General features: G+C 45.2%; 1 protein-coding gene across 1 annotated transcript; it reads left to right on the forward strand.

Annotated features, from left to right (window-relative positions):
* Nucleotides 1-1,170: 1,170 nt before the first annotated feature.
* Nucleotides 1,171-15,760, forward strand: snta1 (syntrophin, alpha 1). The gene is made up of 8 exons (XM_068742497.1): nt 1,171-1,453; nt 4,811-4,996; nt 11,250-11,445; nt 11,903-12,092; nt 12,271-12,401; nt 12,769-12,965; nt 13,938-14,125; nt 14,347-15,760. The coding sequence occupies exons 1-8, from the start codon at nt 1,171-1,173 to the stop codon at nt 14,437-14,439; spliced, it is 1,464 nt and encodes a 487-aa protein (XP_068598598.1). The 3' UTR covers nt 14,440-15,760.
* The last annotated feature ends 539 nt before the right edge of the window (nt 15,761-16,299 follow it).

Genomic DNA, 16,299 nt, shown 5'->3' on the forward strand with positions numbered 1-16,299 from the left:
TGTGGCCATTACTATGCTCCTGCAATAGGACCAGCTGGATGGCAGAAAGTGCACGAGTAGTAACTTTTGACCAAACTAAAAGAGTTGAAAAGCAAGATTTTGAGTGAGGAAAAGAAGGTTTCAATTCTGATTTTATTAGCAGAGAGAGACAGTGAGCTAGAAAGCTAGATTTTTTCCAGCAGGATAATGCTCTATGCCCACACAGAAAGGTCAATGAAGGCATGAATGAAACTCTGTCATGGCCAGCCCAATCTCCAGACCTGAGCCCCAATGAAAACCTCTGGAATGTGAGCAAGAGGAACATGGGCGGTCACGGGCGAGGAGGGGGCGGCATAAAGGCCCCCCAACAGCAATGACCGGTGGAGAGCAGGCCAATATGCATGTGACTGAAAGCAAGGGGCATTCCACCAAATACTGATGTATTTGAACGCTTCCTAAGTAAAAAATATTTGTAGGATTTTGTTTGAAAATGAAGAAGAATGAAGAACTTTTCATTGCATCATTTGAGAATCTTTTTTTTGTGTGTGTGCTATTTATACCAGTTTTCTGCAAGTAAATGCCCTAAATGATAATATTTGTTACTTGTAATGCGGGTGACATGTCAGTGGGTTGTACAGTAGAATGCAACTGAATCGTTCATTTTATTCAGACACTCGTCTATAAAGAATTAAACCAGGCGAACTGGTGATTTTGCAACGTTCTCTTTTTGCAGGCTGCATTTTGAATGAGATTCCGTTATTGATCCATTGTCAGCCTGCTTCTTGCTATATATGGGCTTCATCCGGTGGGGAGACTCTGGTCACACTGATCGCTGCATCCAGCAGCGCATTGCAAATTAGATCTGCAAAAAGAATCTTTTTTTTTTAAAATAACTAAAAAATCTGAATGAATCAAAACTTAATTATGTGCAACTCGACAGCATGCCTGATTAAAGGGGGGGGGGGGGGTCGGGAAGCTCTTTGAACTTTGAGCGCGCGTCATCACAGTTTCTTTCTAATCGCATCACCCTCAATGAACTTCACTTTTTACAACTGGATAAACCTCTTTGAGGGCGGAGAGGTGGAATTCGGAGCGTGCCCCCCCCCCCCCCCCCCATCCCGTCCCTCCACCCTCCCGTCTCCCAACAGGACCGCCAGCCCCGTTCAGAGTTATTCCAGGAATGCGTTGAACATGGCTGCCGCGATGAAGGCGCAGAAAACGGGACTGCTGGAACTTCGCGTGACCGTGGACCGCTGGGTCCGGGTGTTGACCACCCTGACCGAGGACTCGCTCACGATCAATCCCGGGGACGGTGCCGAAGAGCCCGCCAAGCCAAACGCGAGCCCCGCGGGCGTTATCAACGGGGACCCCCCGAACCTGAGCGGCTCCCCGGTCCCGGAAACCATCACCAACGTGAAGCGCACCGTGAGAGTCGCCAAGCAGGACGTCGGGGGGCTGGGGATCAGCATCAAAGGTAAGACCGGGGGGGGGCGCAAAAAGTGGAACCGAACCGTCGCTCGCTCCGGTTTCAGCGTCGAGTTCTGACGAACCCGCGTGAAGTAAAAGGAGAAACCGGAACCGACGTGATGTTTTTGTGAATCCCATTATTCCGCGCTCTTTGATCATGAGTTCCGTTTGTCAGCTGTTGGCCCTGAAAGTCATGAGAGACCCGTTTAAAGAGTCCAGTCAACAGGTGTGTTCTCAAATGTCACACCGAAGTTTATCTGCTGCTGCAATCTCGAGATGAAGAAGCAGCGACCTGTGTTTGAGAAAGAGTCCAGTCGACTTTATTAGAGTTCTGCCACGACCCGGACGACAAAGAGTCCCCTCAGACATCTCTAGTCGCTCTTTCGTTGCTCTGACCCGCAGCAAACGTGGCTTATATCCAGACACACAATCCTGGCAACGTTTCCCGAGGAATCTTAACCCATTCCTCATGGCCCGAGGTCTCCGCCCCAGGCATATTCCAGAATGTCCAGCCTTTAAATTCCGCCAGAGACTTTCTGTGGGATTGAAGTCGAGTGTCAAGTCAGGACTTTTTCTGAAACCTAGTCCGAGTGGTCTCTGTTCAGTCATTGTCCTTTTGGGAATGTCTATTCCAGCTTCATCTTCCTCACCGATGGAGAGTGGATTCCTTCTAGGATTTCCTGATCTGACCCTCTCCATGCAGGTTCCCTGCATCCAGGAAAGCGACCAGCCCCAGACCGGGGTGGGGGTGATGTTGTTCATTTCAGTACGTGGGTTCATCCTCCTCTGACCCACGGCCCCCCCCCCCAAAAAAAGTTCCCGTTCTATTTCCTCACTCCACAGAACGGCGTCATCAAACTCGTGTTCTCTGCTAAAGCGATTCCGTGAAGTTTGCCGCAGTGCTCTTTGCATTTGTTTTGTTTGTCTTCTGAGGCAGAGGTTTTAATTATGTTAGACGGCAGTAGTCCGTAAAAGTAGCGCGTAAAATGTGAACCATGTGGAAAACCGCCGCTGTTTAAACACTCATGCTGGATTTCATGAGACTCTCCGACTTTCAGCAGCTGGCGTTCAGGTTTCCCCCCATAAAACGTTCCAGAGCGCCGTGTAAATATTTGCCCATAGATCTGACTGGAATTTCAAAGTGTGATTAAAAAGAACTGTCTTGTCCATGAAAGGTATGAACTGTGAAGGTAGACTATAATAAACTGTTTAGCCTGACCAAAATATCCTGTTGCTGATGAACTCCTGATAACGGAGAGACCATCGCTGGATGTTGGATGGACACTGTGGCACCGGTGGCATGTCACAAAGATGACTCATCATTATGAATGCTGATGAATGCTAATGTCCCCCCCCCCACCCCCACCATGGGTGTCTGCAACAACAAAGCCAGCCCCTAATGACATAAATGTGATGTCCACCGCTTTGGAAACGGGTGGGTTGGAGCAATCAGACAGCATGCTATTAAGACGGAATCCTGGCTGGCGCCCTGATGGCTTGTCATTGTTGAGATGCCGTTCGTTTGGTTCAACAATGAGGAGAGGGAGGAAGAACGGAGTCGCAGAGCGATAGAGAGAACATTCTGCAGCAAAGGAGGGAGAGAATCGGAGAGGAAAGTGAGGTCGGGGAGCATCAGGCCGACGCAAAGGAACCAACGGGGGCCATGGTTTGTGTGTGTGAGCTGACGCGGCGTTGTGAACAGCTGGCAGGAACGGCCAAGCATGTGTCAATGGCCAAAGGTGAGCGCTGCGTGGCGAGCAGCAGCGTCCTCCACGAGTGTTGCTTTTAGGGAGCCCACCCCAGCAAGGAGGAAAATAGCCCGGCGTTACTCACGCATGTCTAAATATAGGAAGAGAGGCTCCATGTCCGCAGACAGACAGGCAGACAGACAGACAGGCCTTCTGGTTGAAAAGAGGGAGAGTTTGTGTCTGCAGACTTTGTATTCTGTCCTCTGAAGAGTTTCGATGACGAGCAACATTCCCACCTTCATCCTCGTCTCCTTCAGCAGGAGTACCCGAAATCTTGAGGTTTTATCTCAAACTTTTTTTTTCCTCCTCCAGACTTTCTGCAGTTCAGCTGACGCCGTTTGAAGCGCTGACCAAACTGACTCGCGTTTTCCCAGCAGCCTCTTTGTGAGCACAGAGTGACCTAATTAGCTGCACGTCGGCGTCGTACCATGCGGCACCCTTCATTTAGCTGTCATGGCGACTGGAAACGACTCCACCCCACCTCCGCCGTCGTGACACCGCTGTCGGCGGCGTGACAGGCTGCCAGCTGGAGGTTGCAGTGAAAAGAAGGGTTTGAAAGGGTTTGTGTTGGGCGTGTGGGAGGACTAAAGAATATGAGGGACATGTTGATGATGTCCAAACAATCAGTTGAAATGAATCATGGCAGCATTCTCTGAGTAAAAGGAAGCCAGCTATCGGTCTGTATTAGTATGTCAGTTCTAATGAGGCTGAGGTCACACATTCTGTCCAGATAATGGCTGTTGGAACCTGAAAGGCCTTAAATCTACTCTGCATGGAGGAGTTTTACTTTTTAAAATGTCTGCGTTTAAACCAGTGCTCAGGTTAAGTTAGCGCCGCCACGGAGGTTCTGTTTTTGACGGTTTTTGTATGTTTAGCAGGATTACGGGAAACTGCTGGATGAATCTTGATGCTAAAAAAATAAATCTGAAGATGGGTCTTGGTCTAACTTAGATTCCATTTTGAGAAAAACAAAATTCAGATTTTCTGAATGTAGAATGGAGGCTTTAAAAAAAAAACCTCATATCATGTAAAATCTGCATTCAATTCACTCACCAATTAATCACAGTCATAAAGGGGTCCGATATGAACTATCCTGCAAAATGTCTTCTGGATCTGATCCAGAATGAGGTCAGGAAAAAAACAATACAATTGTAACATTGAAAACTCCATTTATGGATTCAAAAATCTGTTAAAAATACACATGGACTCTGATTCACTTTTACTTTTCATGGTTGGTGTATAAAGATACCAAGAACAATCTACAACCTTTTGATGATGATCCAGGTCACCATGTGAACGGTGTAAATCCAATTATGAGGGGAATGAGCTGCTTGGCAGAGGTCTGTGCTCTCTGAGCGCTTTTCTAGTTTTATCATAGATTTCTATTTATTTTTGGAAATCTTGTTTTTAGTCTCTCGTGTAAAATCAAAGAGAAGATTGCGCTGGCGACAGTTTGTAGAAGATGCATTTAAAATGAATTAGTTGTAATCCTCAGTGAGATCATTTCCCACTTGCCTGAAGGTCAGAGTCCAACAGCCGGCATTAATGACGATATTCAGTCTCCTGGAACAGAACGAAGCACCAACACCCCCCCCCCCCCTCCTCTTCTCATGCAGGTGGGAAGGAGAACAAAATGCCCATCCTGATCTCCAAGATATTTAAGGGTTTGGCCGCTGACCAGACTGAGGCGCTCTACGTCGGCGACGCCATATTGTCTGTCAATGGGTGTGACTTACGGGAGGCCACACACGACGAGGCCGTTCAGGCGCTGAAGAAGACCGGCAAAGAAGTCATCCTCGAAGGTAAGACGAGTTCCAGTCTGTCCCAGAAAGACGTTCCTCCTTTCATCCCCCTCTTTCCAGCTGGCATTTGCTTTCCTGCTAAAACATTTAGGAGAGGGGCTGGAAGATGGAGGCCAGTTTTAAGACTTTCAAGAAGACGTTACAAAAGTATTAGTCGTGCCGAGTCATAGGGAAAGATACTACCTCGATGTGCATCCGTGCATCCGGGGGGGGGGGGGGGGGGGGGGGGGCGATCGTCCATTAAATGAATCTAAACTTCGACACATCCAAATGTGATGCTCTGAGCTGCAACTGGCAGAGGGGGCTCGGCCTGTTGAAGATGAAAAGGGTTTGATCATTTATTTAAAGATGTCAGCGCCAGCAGGTGAAACCATCATCAGAGTCTCTCCTGCCCGTCATTAGGAAGGGCGGCCCATATGTTATTTATGCCATTTAATTGATGTACTATATGTACCGGTAATTTTCGGACGATTGAGGGCAGCTGATTATAAGCTGCAGCCACTGAATTTAAATAGGAAAAAGATGTTGTACATCTATAAATTGCAGGTGGCCACATTGTAACATGAGCTATTTACACAGAAACATGAAAAAAAACTAAAATCTTGCATTAAATGCAGTGGAATCTCGGTTCACAAATTTAATCCGTTCTTTGAACCGAAACAATTTGTGATTTAAATTCCTGTAAATCCATTTAAACCGTTCTCCAGCCCCAGAAACACGAGAATAAAAGCTTTTTTATGGGTTTGTGTGGCGAAAGTACAGAAAGGAATTAAAGATAACCTTAATTATGGAAAAGCACAGTACAATTATGCATAAATACTGAAGTAAAATCTAATAATTGTCACTTTACCTTGGTTGTTGAAAGCGTGTGTCGCAGGAGGAGGAGGAGGAGGAGGAGGAGTAGGAGGAAGAAGGCGACTCCTTTGAATACATTTTGGCAACTTATAAATGTAACTTTTTTGGGAGCCATAATGAGGGGAAGAATAAAGAAAAGCACAAGCAGCAGCTCTGCTTCCTTCTTCGATAGCCAGATGATCGTCTTTAACTCGGACGCTGCATCGTGTGCATTTCTTTGTGTGTTTTCTGCGACGATGGTGTGTGTGTGTGTGTGTGTGTGTGTGTGTGTGATGCACACAGTGACTGAAGAATTTTGTGCGAGTGCGTTTGATGTGTTTCGAATAGTTTCATTGGTCGAAGTTTGTACGTTACACACAATTGGATATACAGTATAAAATAAAAATAAAAGTCAAAGATTGTCAAACCAGGCCCAAATCGGGTTTTACAAAGGTGTCAGTGAACCACCTGCTGCCACACAACCCGAACCTGGTGCCAGCTTTGGGGGGGGGGGGGGCTAAAGGCTCCTCTTGCTGAGGGGGAGGGAAGCCAGTCCTTCCTCAAACAGACAGCTACACCCACCAACAAGACGAAGGAAGACGAGCTTTCACCATCCTGCCTGGAAGAGAGGAAATATTCCCGCTGGCCCGGGAATATTTACAATACAATAATATCCAATTAAATATACACCTTACATCTTCAGAACACAATTGGAATCATCACAATCATGAAGATTTCAGTAGATTTGTCTACCATGCAATAAACATAAAGAGCCATTGTTGCTGCAGCGTGACGGCGTTTAAGCCTTACTTTATAGAAACTGAGTGCCTACCCTGATATGTAGCTCAGCTAAAGTCATGCACAAACTAAAACAGCCTGGTTCTCACTTCTGTGACAGTTTAATTGTTACTTCAACTCTCCACCCTTAAAGCCTGAATGAATCCCTCCAGCTTCCAACAAAAGCTTTTCCTCCGCTCCATTGTCTTGAGTAACAAAAAGAAATGGATGAAGGCGGTTCCCTCCATTTCAAATGTATATCCTCTGTTTTGTGTAGCGATGCTGCGATATTATTTGCAGTCGACTTCCACGGCTGACTTTTTAACTACTGTGGATTTCATGTGGCGACGCTTTTAAATGACAAACCTCCAGTATCGTGTGTTGGCTCAACCATTTCAATCAGAGTTATCGCCCCCCTCTGTGTTTTGCTGTGCTAATTCCATGTTGCATTGAAATGAAAGCGCCACCAGAGCTAGTTTTGATGAAGATTTGGATCACAGTGGAACCGGGTTAAACGGGGTATTCCAGACGTCCCTCTCCCAGGCGTCTCCGTCCACCACATTAAAAACCTCCCAAACCAGACTAGATAGATAATCCCTCCAGTGAATTCTGGATCTGCGTCACGGTCTCCTCCCGGTTGGATGTAAATACGAACCGCCTGGCTCCAATTGAAGGGAAGGAGCAGCGGCTCTAATTCCAGCTCCCTTTGGATGTCCAAGCTCCTCGCCATATTCTGTCTCTCAGGCCGATGACTCGATGACAGAAGCGCTTTCCATCAGACAGTTTTTGCGTTAGATTCTTTAACCTTTCCATTCACACATGAAGGACCACAAGATGAATAAGTTCACTGCCCTTACGTGCCTTTACACTATTTAGGGCTGTAGTTTGCTTTTAATTGAAAGGACAGCTGAAGATGTGTGACAGGAAATGTGAGCGAGCGTGAACGGTGGACATGCAGTGAAGGGCCGCATGCTGGATTCAAACCAATGGCTGCCACTTACAGGACCTAAACCTGCGTACATGGATCCTGCCACTTTTGTTTTTATGCATCTAATAATGTTGATGCCAAGATGCCTCCCAATGTACATTCTATACTGCAAGGACATTGCTGTTAGGTCTTCGGCTGCCTCTGCCCTCATAATAGTGATTGGTTGACAGAAATTTGAATCAGAATCCGATCAGAATCAGGCCGGAGCTTTTTCGCTCTATACTGGAATGGTTATGGAACTTATGGCATACAACCGGACCTTCTCATGGACACGGTTTTGAAAAGGAAGTGTGGAGAAACGTCATAAAAGTAATCTGTAGTTGTTATAAAATGTAAGCCCATTTAACAAGTATGCATTTAAGTCTATGTGGAACATTTTAGTTTCTTTGCAGTAAAGTGCAAATAAAAGAAAAAAGAAAAACGTGCAAAAGAAAAGTGTAAGAATGTGCGGCTGACCCCCCCGCCGTTCACCGGGTTCTCATCCTCGGCTCGATTCTCTGTTCTTTCACTTCCACTTTTAGAATTAGAATAATTAACTCTCCTGACACACTATATGCTAAGTAGTCCACTCTGTGCCCTGGCAGTATATGAATGAGCCTTAAAAGTCTGATCCTATCCTAGGTCGAATTTAGACCCCGTTACAGCGAGCCGGATACCCGTCTGGATGCAAAAAAAAAAGAAATCTGATATCTGAAGATGCATTCAATTCACTCAGCAAAAATCACCGTCATAAAAGGGCTCCGATCATGAACTATCAAGCAAAATGTCTTAAGGATCTGTTCCAGAATGAGGTCAGGACAATATGACATTTTAAAACGTTAGAAGTAAACCTGTTGACATTTAGTGTCGATGGCATTTCTGTAAGTTATATTGTTTACTCATTTACCAACATGAACACCGACGCGATTCTAAATGAACTGAAAGCGTTTCCCTGTTTTATTTGTACTTTCACTAATCGACCTCGTTAAACGTCGTGAATACAAGAGCCTTATTCATGAGGTTGGTTTGGCCCATTTCTCCCCGTTGGTGGTGACACGGCTTACAGAGCCGACGGCATGCCTCTGAGGTCACCGCCTGGCCAGTGACATTCCAGCGGCTCCCACGGTAACCGCTGGTGGGGGGGGCTTGTTGTTGTTGTTGTTGTTGTTGTTTCCCTTCAAGTGCATCAGTCTGCCGGTGTGTTCTGATTGGATAACTAAACCGCCATAGCGCGTGGGCTTGTCTCCGTGTGTTTTGTGTTGGCCGTTTTGTCAGAGAGAGAAGAAAAACTTCCAGAGAACGATTAAGGGAATTGTGTCAAAAGCAAATGACTGAAAAATGTCCGTTCAGGATTTGTGAGGTTCGATATTAAAAGGCTCGAGAAGGAAAAGCTTAGTGGAAGATTCGGCAAAAAAAGCAAAGGACCCCCCCCCCCCCCCCCCTCACACACACACACACACACACACACACACACACCCTGTAGCAAAGTAGTTTCACTGGCTGCCAGATAAGATGAAGTAACAGCGGTGCCATCTCAGCTAATTTTAGCTCTGCATTGAATGTGCCACCGCTGGTATTCATGGCAACAATTCAGTCTGAACTTAGCTGTATGTTTAATCTCTGTATCATCTGCAACCGGACCTGCCATGTTGAGATTGACCATCGGTGTCAATCAGCAACAAGCGAGCATCACCCTGTGTCTCCAGACATCGGGGGGGGTTGGCTCAAGAACAAGTGGACAGAACCTCATTTCCATGATTCGTGATGTCTGCAGGAAAAAAAAAACATTGAAACAATGCTGACGGCTTTGTGACTACAAAGTGGAAGAGAAAGAACAAATCTTTCAGACTGCGACCAAACTGAAAACGCGCTAAAGAGAGAGAGGCAAACTCAACCATTGTAAACTGAATGGAACTTGAGGCCCAAAGAAAAACATGGAAATTGAAATTTCAGTTGACTCACAGGACCGGCTGACTTTTTAATTTTCCGCAGTTGCGCGGTAAACGAAGCCCCCCCCCTCCTGTAATCCCCAAAAGGCTCTGGACGGCTTTGAATGTTGGCATCATTTTTGAAACCGAGTTCTTTTCTTTCCTAAATATTCTTATATAAGTTTTCTAACATTTTGCAGGGGTTTTAAAGCACGAATGCGACTGGAGATGGACATTGAAATCTGATGCCAGCTGTTCTACAGACGAGCTAACGCCTGAACAGTCTGCCACCTTGCTCATCATACAGCCCGCGACGCCGTCTCTCACCAGGGAGGCGCCATTTAAAGTGAATGCTGAGTCAACCCCAGAGGTTTCCTCTTTAACTTCTGAAAGCAGTTTCATGCTATCAGTGAGTCAGGGACGAAAAAATCTTTCACTCTATTGACCCTCTTTATTCTCGAGCCGCTCTTCCACACCCTGAAACAAAGGAGGATGACAAATAGTCACGGACAATCCTAAAAGCAGCCCCAGATGCTTTAACCAATAACTGGCTCTTCACGGCTCCCTCTGGGTCGTGGCTTCTTGTCCTGGACCTCTTCACAGCCGTCCACTGAAACCAGAGCCTCCGGCTTCATGCCTCGCCTCGGCTCATGGGCTATTTTTACTCCAGCAGTGGCTCCCACTGCCAAACCCATACCACAGCCTGCTGGCCTGGAGCTCTCTCTCTGTGTGTGTGTGTGTGTGTGTGTGTGTCCTCAATATTTTAAAGTAAATATGGACACATTTTTTTAATTATTAGACACTTATATTTGTTGTCTGGTGGGTGGATTTTTATTTATTTTTTCACTGAGCAGCATAAAAATAAAAAGTCGTACAATCTATGGTGCTTTTTGTCTTTATGTGGAGAAGTCATTATTATTGGTTACATTTTTTATATCTTCATAAGTTTTTATTTTTATTTTATTTATTGTTATTTTTCATCAATTGAGTAATTTATTTTTATTGTTACATGTTGATGAATTTCAACTGAAACAAGACCGCAAGGGCTTTCCTGAAATGCTCCTCTTAGACAGGATGTTTGACTGTACTTGTACTGGCCTAACATTTTATCTAATAAATATATATTCATCATCATCATTGTTTGTTTAGAAAAGCACAAGATACAGAACTTCTCTTCTGGTGACAATTCAATGTCCTCATCAGAATTGTGGCTGCAACACTGTTAAATGCTAATCCAGGTTTTTACTTGGCTACGTGAGTTTTCTGGAATAATAATATAGGACTGGTGTAATTAATGTAAACAGACAAAACAAAGTAGACAAACTCTTCCAACAGCTTAAAATAAATCTGTGATTATTAACTAACACAGTACACCAAAGGGTGGCGCTAAATTCAATCCAGTCACATCGACTCTGTTGACTGTTGACCAGAATGATCCAAATTCAATCAAGCTAGATTGGTCTGTATTTCAACAAAATAAACACAAATATGATGCCTCTTTAAAATCTAGGTCTAAAATTTGCAGTGACGCCGATGTTTTTATGCGGTAGCTAAAGTGATATGAGTTCTGCATAAACATCTTCAAGCTCTTATTAAATGCTGCGTTCAGTTCATCCTTGAATTTTCAAGCTTCCAAATGAATGTCCTGAATGCCTTTTCTCCCCCGCCTCAGCCCTCTCGTGCCCCCTCCTGTGTGACGGGGTTATCTAACGCCCTCGCTTTCTCTCATGCTCTCCTTCCGCTCCAGTGAAATACATCAAGGAGATGTCGGCCTTTTTTAAAAGCTCGGGATCCTCCGGGGCTCCCCCACCTTGGGACTCTCCCCCCTCCACACCTCAGAGGGGTGCTGAGCGCTCACCCGCTGAGCTGAAGGAACCCCGAAGTGTCCCGCTCAAGATGTGCCAAGTGTCTCGAAAACAGTGCCCCCCGGACACGGAAAACAGGTACTGGATGTCAGAACGTCTGATTTGATTTTCAGCTGATATATATCAGAGGGGGGGGGGGGGGGGGCAGCACGGTGGTGCAGTGGTTGCGTCACAGCAAGAAGGTCACAGGTTCGAATCTGACTTGCAGCCTTTCTGTGAGGAGTTTGCATGTTCTCTCCGTGTCTGTGTGGGTTCTTTCCGGGTTCTCCGGCTTCCTCCCACCACCAAAAACATACAAATTAGGTGAATTGGTTACACTAAATTGTCCATAGGTGTGAGTCCTCTCGCAAGTTGATTACCAGCACGACCCGGGAACAGAAAAAGCGGTTAGCGGTCCTCAACAAAGCGCTTGGAGAGAACATTTTAAACACTAACTTGTGCTCGTACGTCTTCGTCTGAACCGTCCACTTCGCCCTCCTTTCTGTCTTGACCTTCCGTCCCCACCGCTTGCCTTCGCTCTTCCTTCCTCTCTCAGGTATTTTGAGGTGATTTCATCCAGCAGAAAGAGCTCCGTCTTCCTGCGAGCCAAAGACCCGGCCATGGCCCACTCCTGGCACAACGCCATTCAGGCTGCCGCGGTCAACCTGCTACCGAGAGTGAAGGAGGAGATGAAGAGGATGCAGCCCGGCGTGGAGGTGAAACACCTGAGCTGGATTACCGAGCAGGTACGCAAGGCAACGAGCATCATGTGTTTGTCATTCTGCAGGATATCTCAGGAAGTACCGGAGTGCCATGGAATGCCGAAAACAAACTTCCATAATGCAGTTTATATATATATGGTGGACACATTGAGTCCTATCTCCGCGCGCGTGTGTGTGTGTGTGTGTGTGTGTGTGCACGCAGGTGACCCAGGGTCCAGAGAAACCTGTCCTGGCCGTGTTGACCGACAAAGACCTGCTCCTTTATCCCGTCTTACCTGAGAGCAAAGAGAGCTTCAGCAATCCCACCAAGAGTCACCCGCTCATTGCAACCAGGTTCTCACGCTCGCGCAGACACGCGTGTGCACGTGCACCGCACGTAGTACTACAGCGACACACTTGTGTTCTCCTTTTTTAACACAAATGCTTTCAGATAACAACACGCTTGGATTTCATTTAGTCGATGTTGTCCTCCACCCTGAGCAGGTCTGAGTTAAGCGTTTTCCAGCGCTGCTCTTGGACCGATCCGTTGGACGCAGGGTCAGTCTTTCCATAGCTGGCTGACATTCTGCCACATTTTTTACATCACATGGAAGACATGAGTAGAACTAGAAGCTAAGAGTTATGTTTTTCCCCCTCTTGTGCTTTCCTCAACTCATTTTTTGGGGGGGTCTGATCAACATCGTCTGTGTCTCCCTCTCAGACTAGTCCACTCCGGCCCTGGAAAAAGTTCTCCCCTCCTGGACTCCGACCTTTCATTCGGCCTTCGCTCTGGCACCAAGCAAGGCGTGGAGACCCACGTGTTCCGGGTGGACTCTGCCAAGGAGCTGTCCACCTGGACTCATCTACTGGTGGACGGTTGCCACGGCGCTGCTGAGCTCATCAGGGAGGTCAACACAGGTACAAAGAGTTGTCTGACAGGTGGTCCTGTCTGCATGCTTGCTCCCTGGTTTTCATCACCTAGCAATAGAAAGGTCTTTGAATCAGACAACCAAGTCTTTGACTCCAAATGGGGGCTTTGCCTCTGTTAAAATGAACGTTGTTCTCTCTCGTGGAAAAGGCCGGATACTTTATGGTCAGTCTCCGAAACAAAAGTATTTCATTACATTTGCAATAATAACCTTAGTATTTGTATCTGTAGTACATTTGAGCAACTGTTCTCAAAACTGATAGACGAGACCGTGACTAATCCACAGAAAGTAAATCTTGTGTTTGTGATTCTGTTCAAGGGAAAATTAAAAGATGTCCGTTGTAACAAAACGGCAGGTGATGTTAATCGGTTACACTTGAGATCCCTATAATCCCCCCCCCCAAAAAGTACCCCGGCCCTTAGGCTCAAGATGTTTCTGTTCATGCTGCCAATATCTCAGTGTAATAATATAACAGGAGCCCGTCTCACAAAGCAGGATTAGCAGATGCCTCCACAGTGATGGCGCTGCTGTAAGACTTTAGTATAAATCACTGCAGATTTCTCCCGACTGCTTGTTTGCAAAAACTAAAGGAAGCATTTTGAAAAGATGTATTTCTATTCTGTTATTTTTATTAAAACACATTTGTCCTGCGAAGGTAAGCGCTGCTGTGCAATTAGTTATATTACACCGCCCTCTGCTGGCAGCTGAGGTGATGCAGCAGACCTATTTTGAATAATTTCCCTTTAATAAGGTTTACATCTGTTCTTTTCTTTTCCCTTTAATAATAAGTATTGCTTATTATTTCACTGCACAAAGGCATCATGCTCATGACCTAGAACAACAACAACAACAACCACCTCCACATTTATCCGAGGGCCACTTCTGCCAGTTGCTGTAATATCATTACGCTGCCTCTTTTGTTCCGGCAGTGTGTAACCTCGTTTGTTTCCTATCCTGGCAGCCTGTAGTTGGAATGGGAAGGAGTGCACCCTGGGAGTGCACATTGATGAAGGCTTCACACTATTCACAGAAGAAATGGGTGTCAGGAAAAGTGTTCTGCTCCAGCAGCCCTTCGAGCGTCTAAAAATGTCCTCAGACGATGGAGTCCGGATGATGTTCCTTGACTTTGGAGGCCCCGAGGCAGAGATAGTAGGTTTTCAATGGATTTCTTATTATATACTAGAATATATATTTTCCATCTGGTTCAGCCAGTAAATGAAATCACAAACGATTACAAACCTGTCATACTTGATAAGACAAATTAATTTTGACTTAAAAATGCAATTTTCTATCATGTCAGTGTGATATTACAATGTCTTTTTTTTTTCCTCCCTCCATTTTTCTGCACTTCATACCATCCCTTCTGTCAGCAACTGGACCTCCACTGTTGCCCCAAGACTTTAGTCTTCATCATCCACTCTTTCTTGTCAGCCAAGGTCAAGCGGCTTGGCCTCCTGGCATGATAACAGCCACCCAGAACATCAACAATAGGAATATTCAATAAGACACAGCCCAAAAGAGTCCAAACCACCAGAGGACTTGGCTCAGGAAGAGAAAGTGAGCAGCCCCTTCTTCTCAGCCTTAAAAACAGGCCCGCTAAAATGCTCATCTCTGGTCAAGCACCACCTGGTCTTTTTAGGGGAATGAAAACTGCCACATTAATGGGGCCTTTGTTGAACTAGCTGTACGGGAAAGATGATTTTTATAGATGGTGTAGTAGCATTTAAAGGGAACCGACACCTGTCACGTCTGTTACTGTCAGTTTGATGATGGCAAACTGTCTGACAACGCAAGCCTGCATCTTGAGATTTTGCAGTTCCCAACATTTCATGCATTGTTCAGATTTGTTGTTGTTGTCGTTTCCTGGGTAACGGCAGGCCTTTTGTCACGGGCGTCTTTTCATCTGTCAATCTCTGCTTCATGTGCTGTGAGGAGTCATAAAAAAAAAAGTTATTTCACAAATCGGTCCTGATTGAGATTGGACAAACATTTTCTTTGATGTAAAAGGCAGCGTCGGTGGACTGACCGAAATGACACGACTGATCGCCACATGATCAATAGTCTGTACGGAACAATGCACAGAAAGCCACCATGATAATACGCTGCTCCAGTTGCCTTTACTCAGACACTTGCGTGCCTTCTTCTGGAGAAAAGACGTTTTCATTGCGACTGAGCATGTCTTTATTTCATTTTCCTCTCCTATTTTAAGCGACCCCCTAATCCATGGCCTAACAGAGAATGACTTAACAGAGCATACAGTAATGAAAGCATTTATTTTCATTGGTCTGGCTAAAATAAGTATAGTATAATCAAAACCTTCCGTACACAAATGACTCTTTCTTTGTATCTGGAGAGCTTTGGTCAGAGAGTACGACTCTCCAGAGGTTTTGAATTTTTAGAACGGGCCACATAATCATGCACTGATAGCTGATAGATAACTGTTGGCTGATAAAACTCCCTGTTCAGCTTAGCTAGTTTGCGGATAAGATACGCATCAGTGGTCTGTCTTCGTATCATCGACCAACATTTAAAGATGTCAATTTACCATATTAAACATTTTCAAATATGTTTTTTTTCCCTTCTTTATTTGTATCAACAGAAAATCCAAAATGTCTGTATGCATAAAACACTAAACAACATTGTATTAATAATATATATTTTAGAACTAAACCTCATTTTCTTTCAAGAAAGAAAAAAAAAGTATTATATTCTTATTTAAAAAAAAAAGGTGTGCCTTGCAGGGTTGTTTGTATATAAACATGTAATAAACTTTGTTAACTTTTATGGTCTGTCTTGTATGAGTGTTATTGATTCTGCCTCTAAAAGCCAATCTTCAATGTTTTCTATTCCTTCATCCTCTCGATTAGATTTAAAGTTAATCGTATGCCATTTGAATTTGTGTCACAGATCGGTAGCTCGCCTGTCGAAGCTGCGTTCAGGATCTCAAAGTCAAAGTTGAATGTGTTGCAGCTCTCATTCCCCCCAGCTCTACTATTCCTTCTAGGTTGGCCGATGTCTTTCCCAGCAACAGGCGCCTAGTTGATGAAATCAGTGCGACATTTTTCCAGTTTAAGAACCAGATGTTCCTTCAGAAGTTGGAGACTAAAAATGGAGTGAAACCTGGATTTACTTCTTAGATGTAGTGAAACATATTCCACATCTGTCTGCTGTACTGGCTCTTAAACAATCGCGAGTCAGCCCTGCTATTAAACCATCTCCAGCTGTACGTTCTAATGTCACATCTCAAGCTGCCGTTCTGAACAGCAGATCCGGCCGACATTTATTTAGCATTCCCAGTTGGTGGTCTGACAGTTTGAGGAAGT

The sequence above is a fragment of the Brachionichthys hirsutus genome, chromosome 8, assembly GCF_040956055.1.
Source record: "Brachionichthys hirsutus isolate HB-005 chromosome 8, CSIRO-AGI_Bhir_v1, whole genome shotgun sequence".
Taxonomy (NCBI): Eukaryota; Metazoa; Chordata; class Actinopteri; order Lophiiformes; family Brachionichthyidae; genus Brachionichthys; species Brachionichthys hirsutus.

Excerpts from the sequence above, each read along its gene's own strand:
- snta1 (XM_068742497.1), top strand. The coding sequence starts at position 1,171 with ATGGCTGCCGCGATGAAGGCGCAGAAAACGGGACTGCTGGAACTTCGC. Across the intron at positions 4,997-11,249 it reads CAAAGAAGTCATCCTCGAAG|TGAAATACATCAAGGAGATG; the intron begins GTAAGACGAGTT and ends CTTCCGCTCCAG. Across the intron at positions 12,402-12,768 it reads CACCCGCTCATTGCAACCAG|ACTAGTCCACTCCGGCCCTG; the intron begins GTTCTCACGCTC and ends TCTCCCTCTCAG.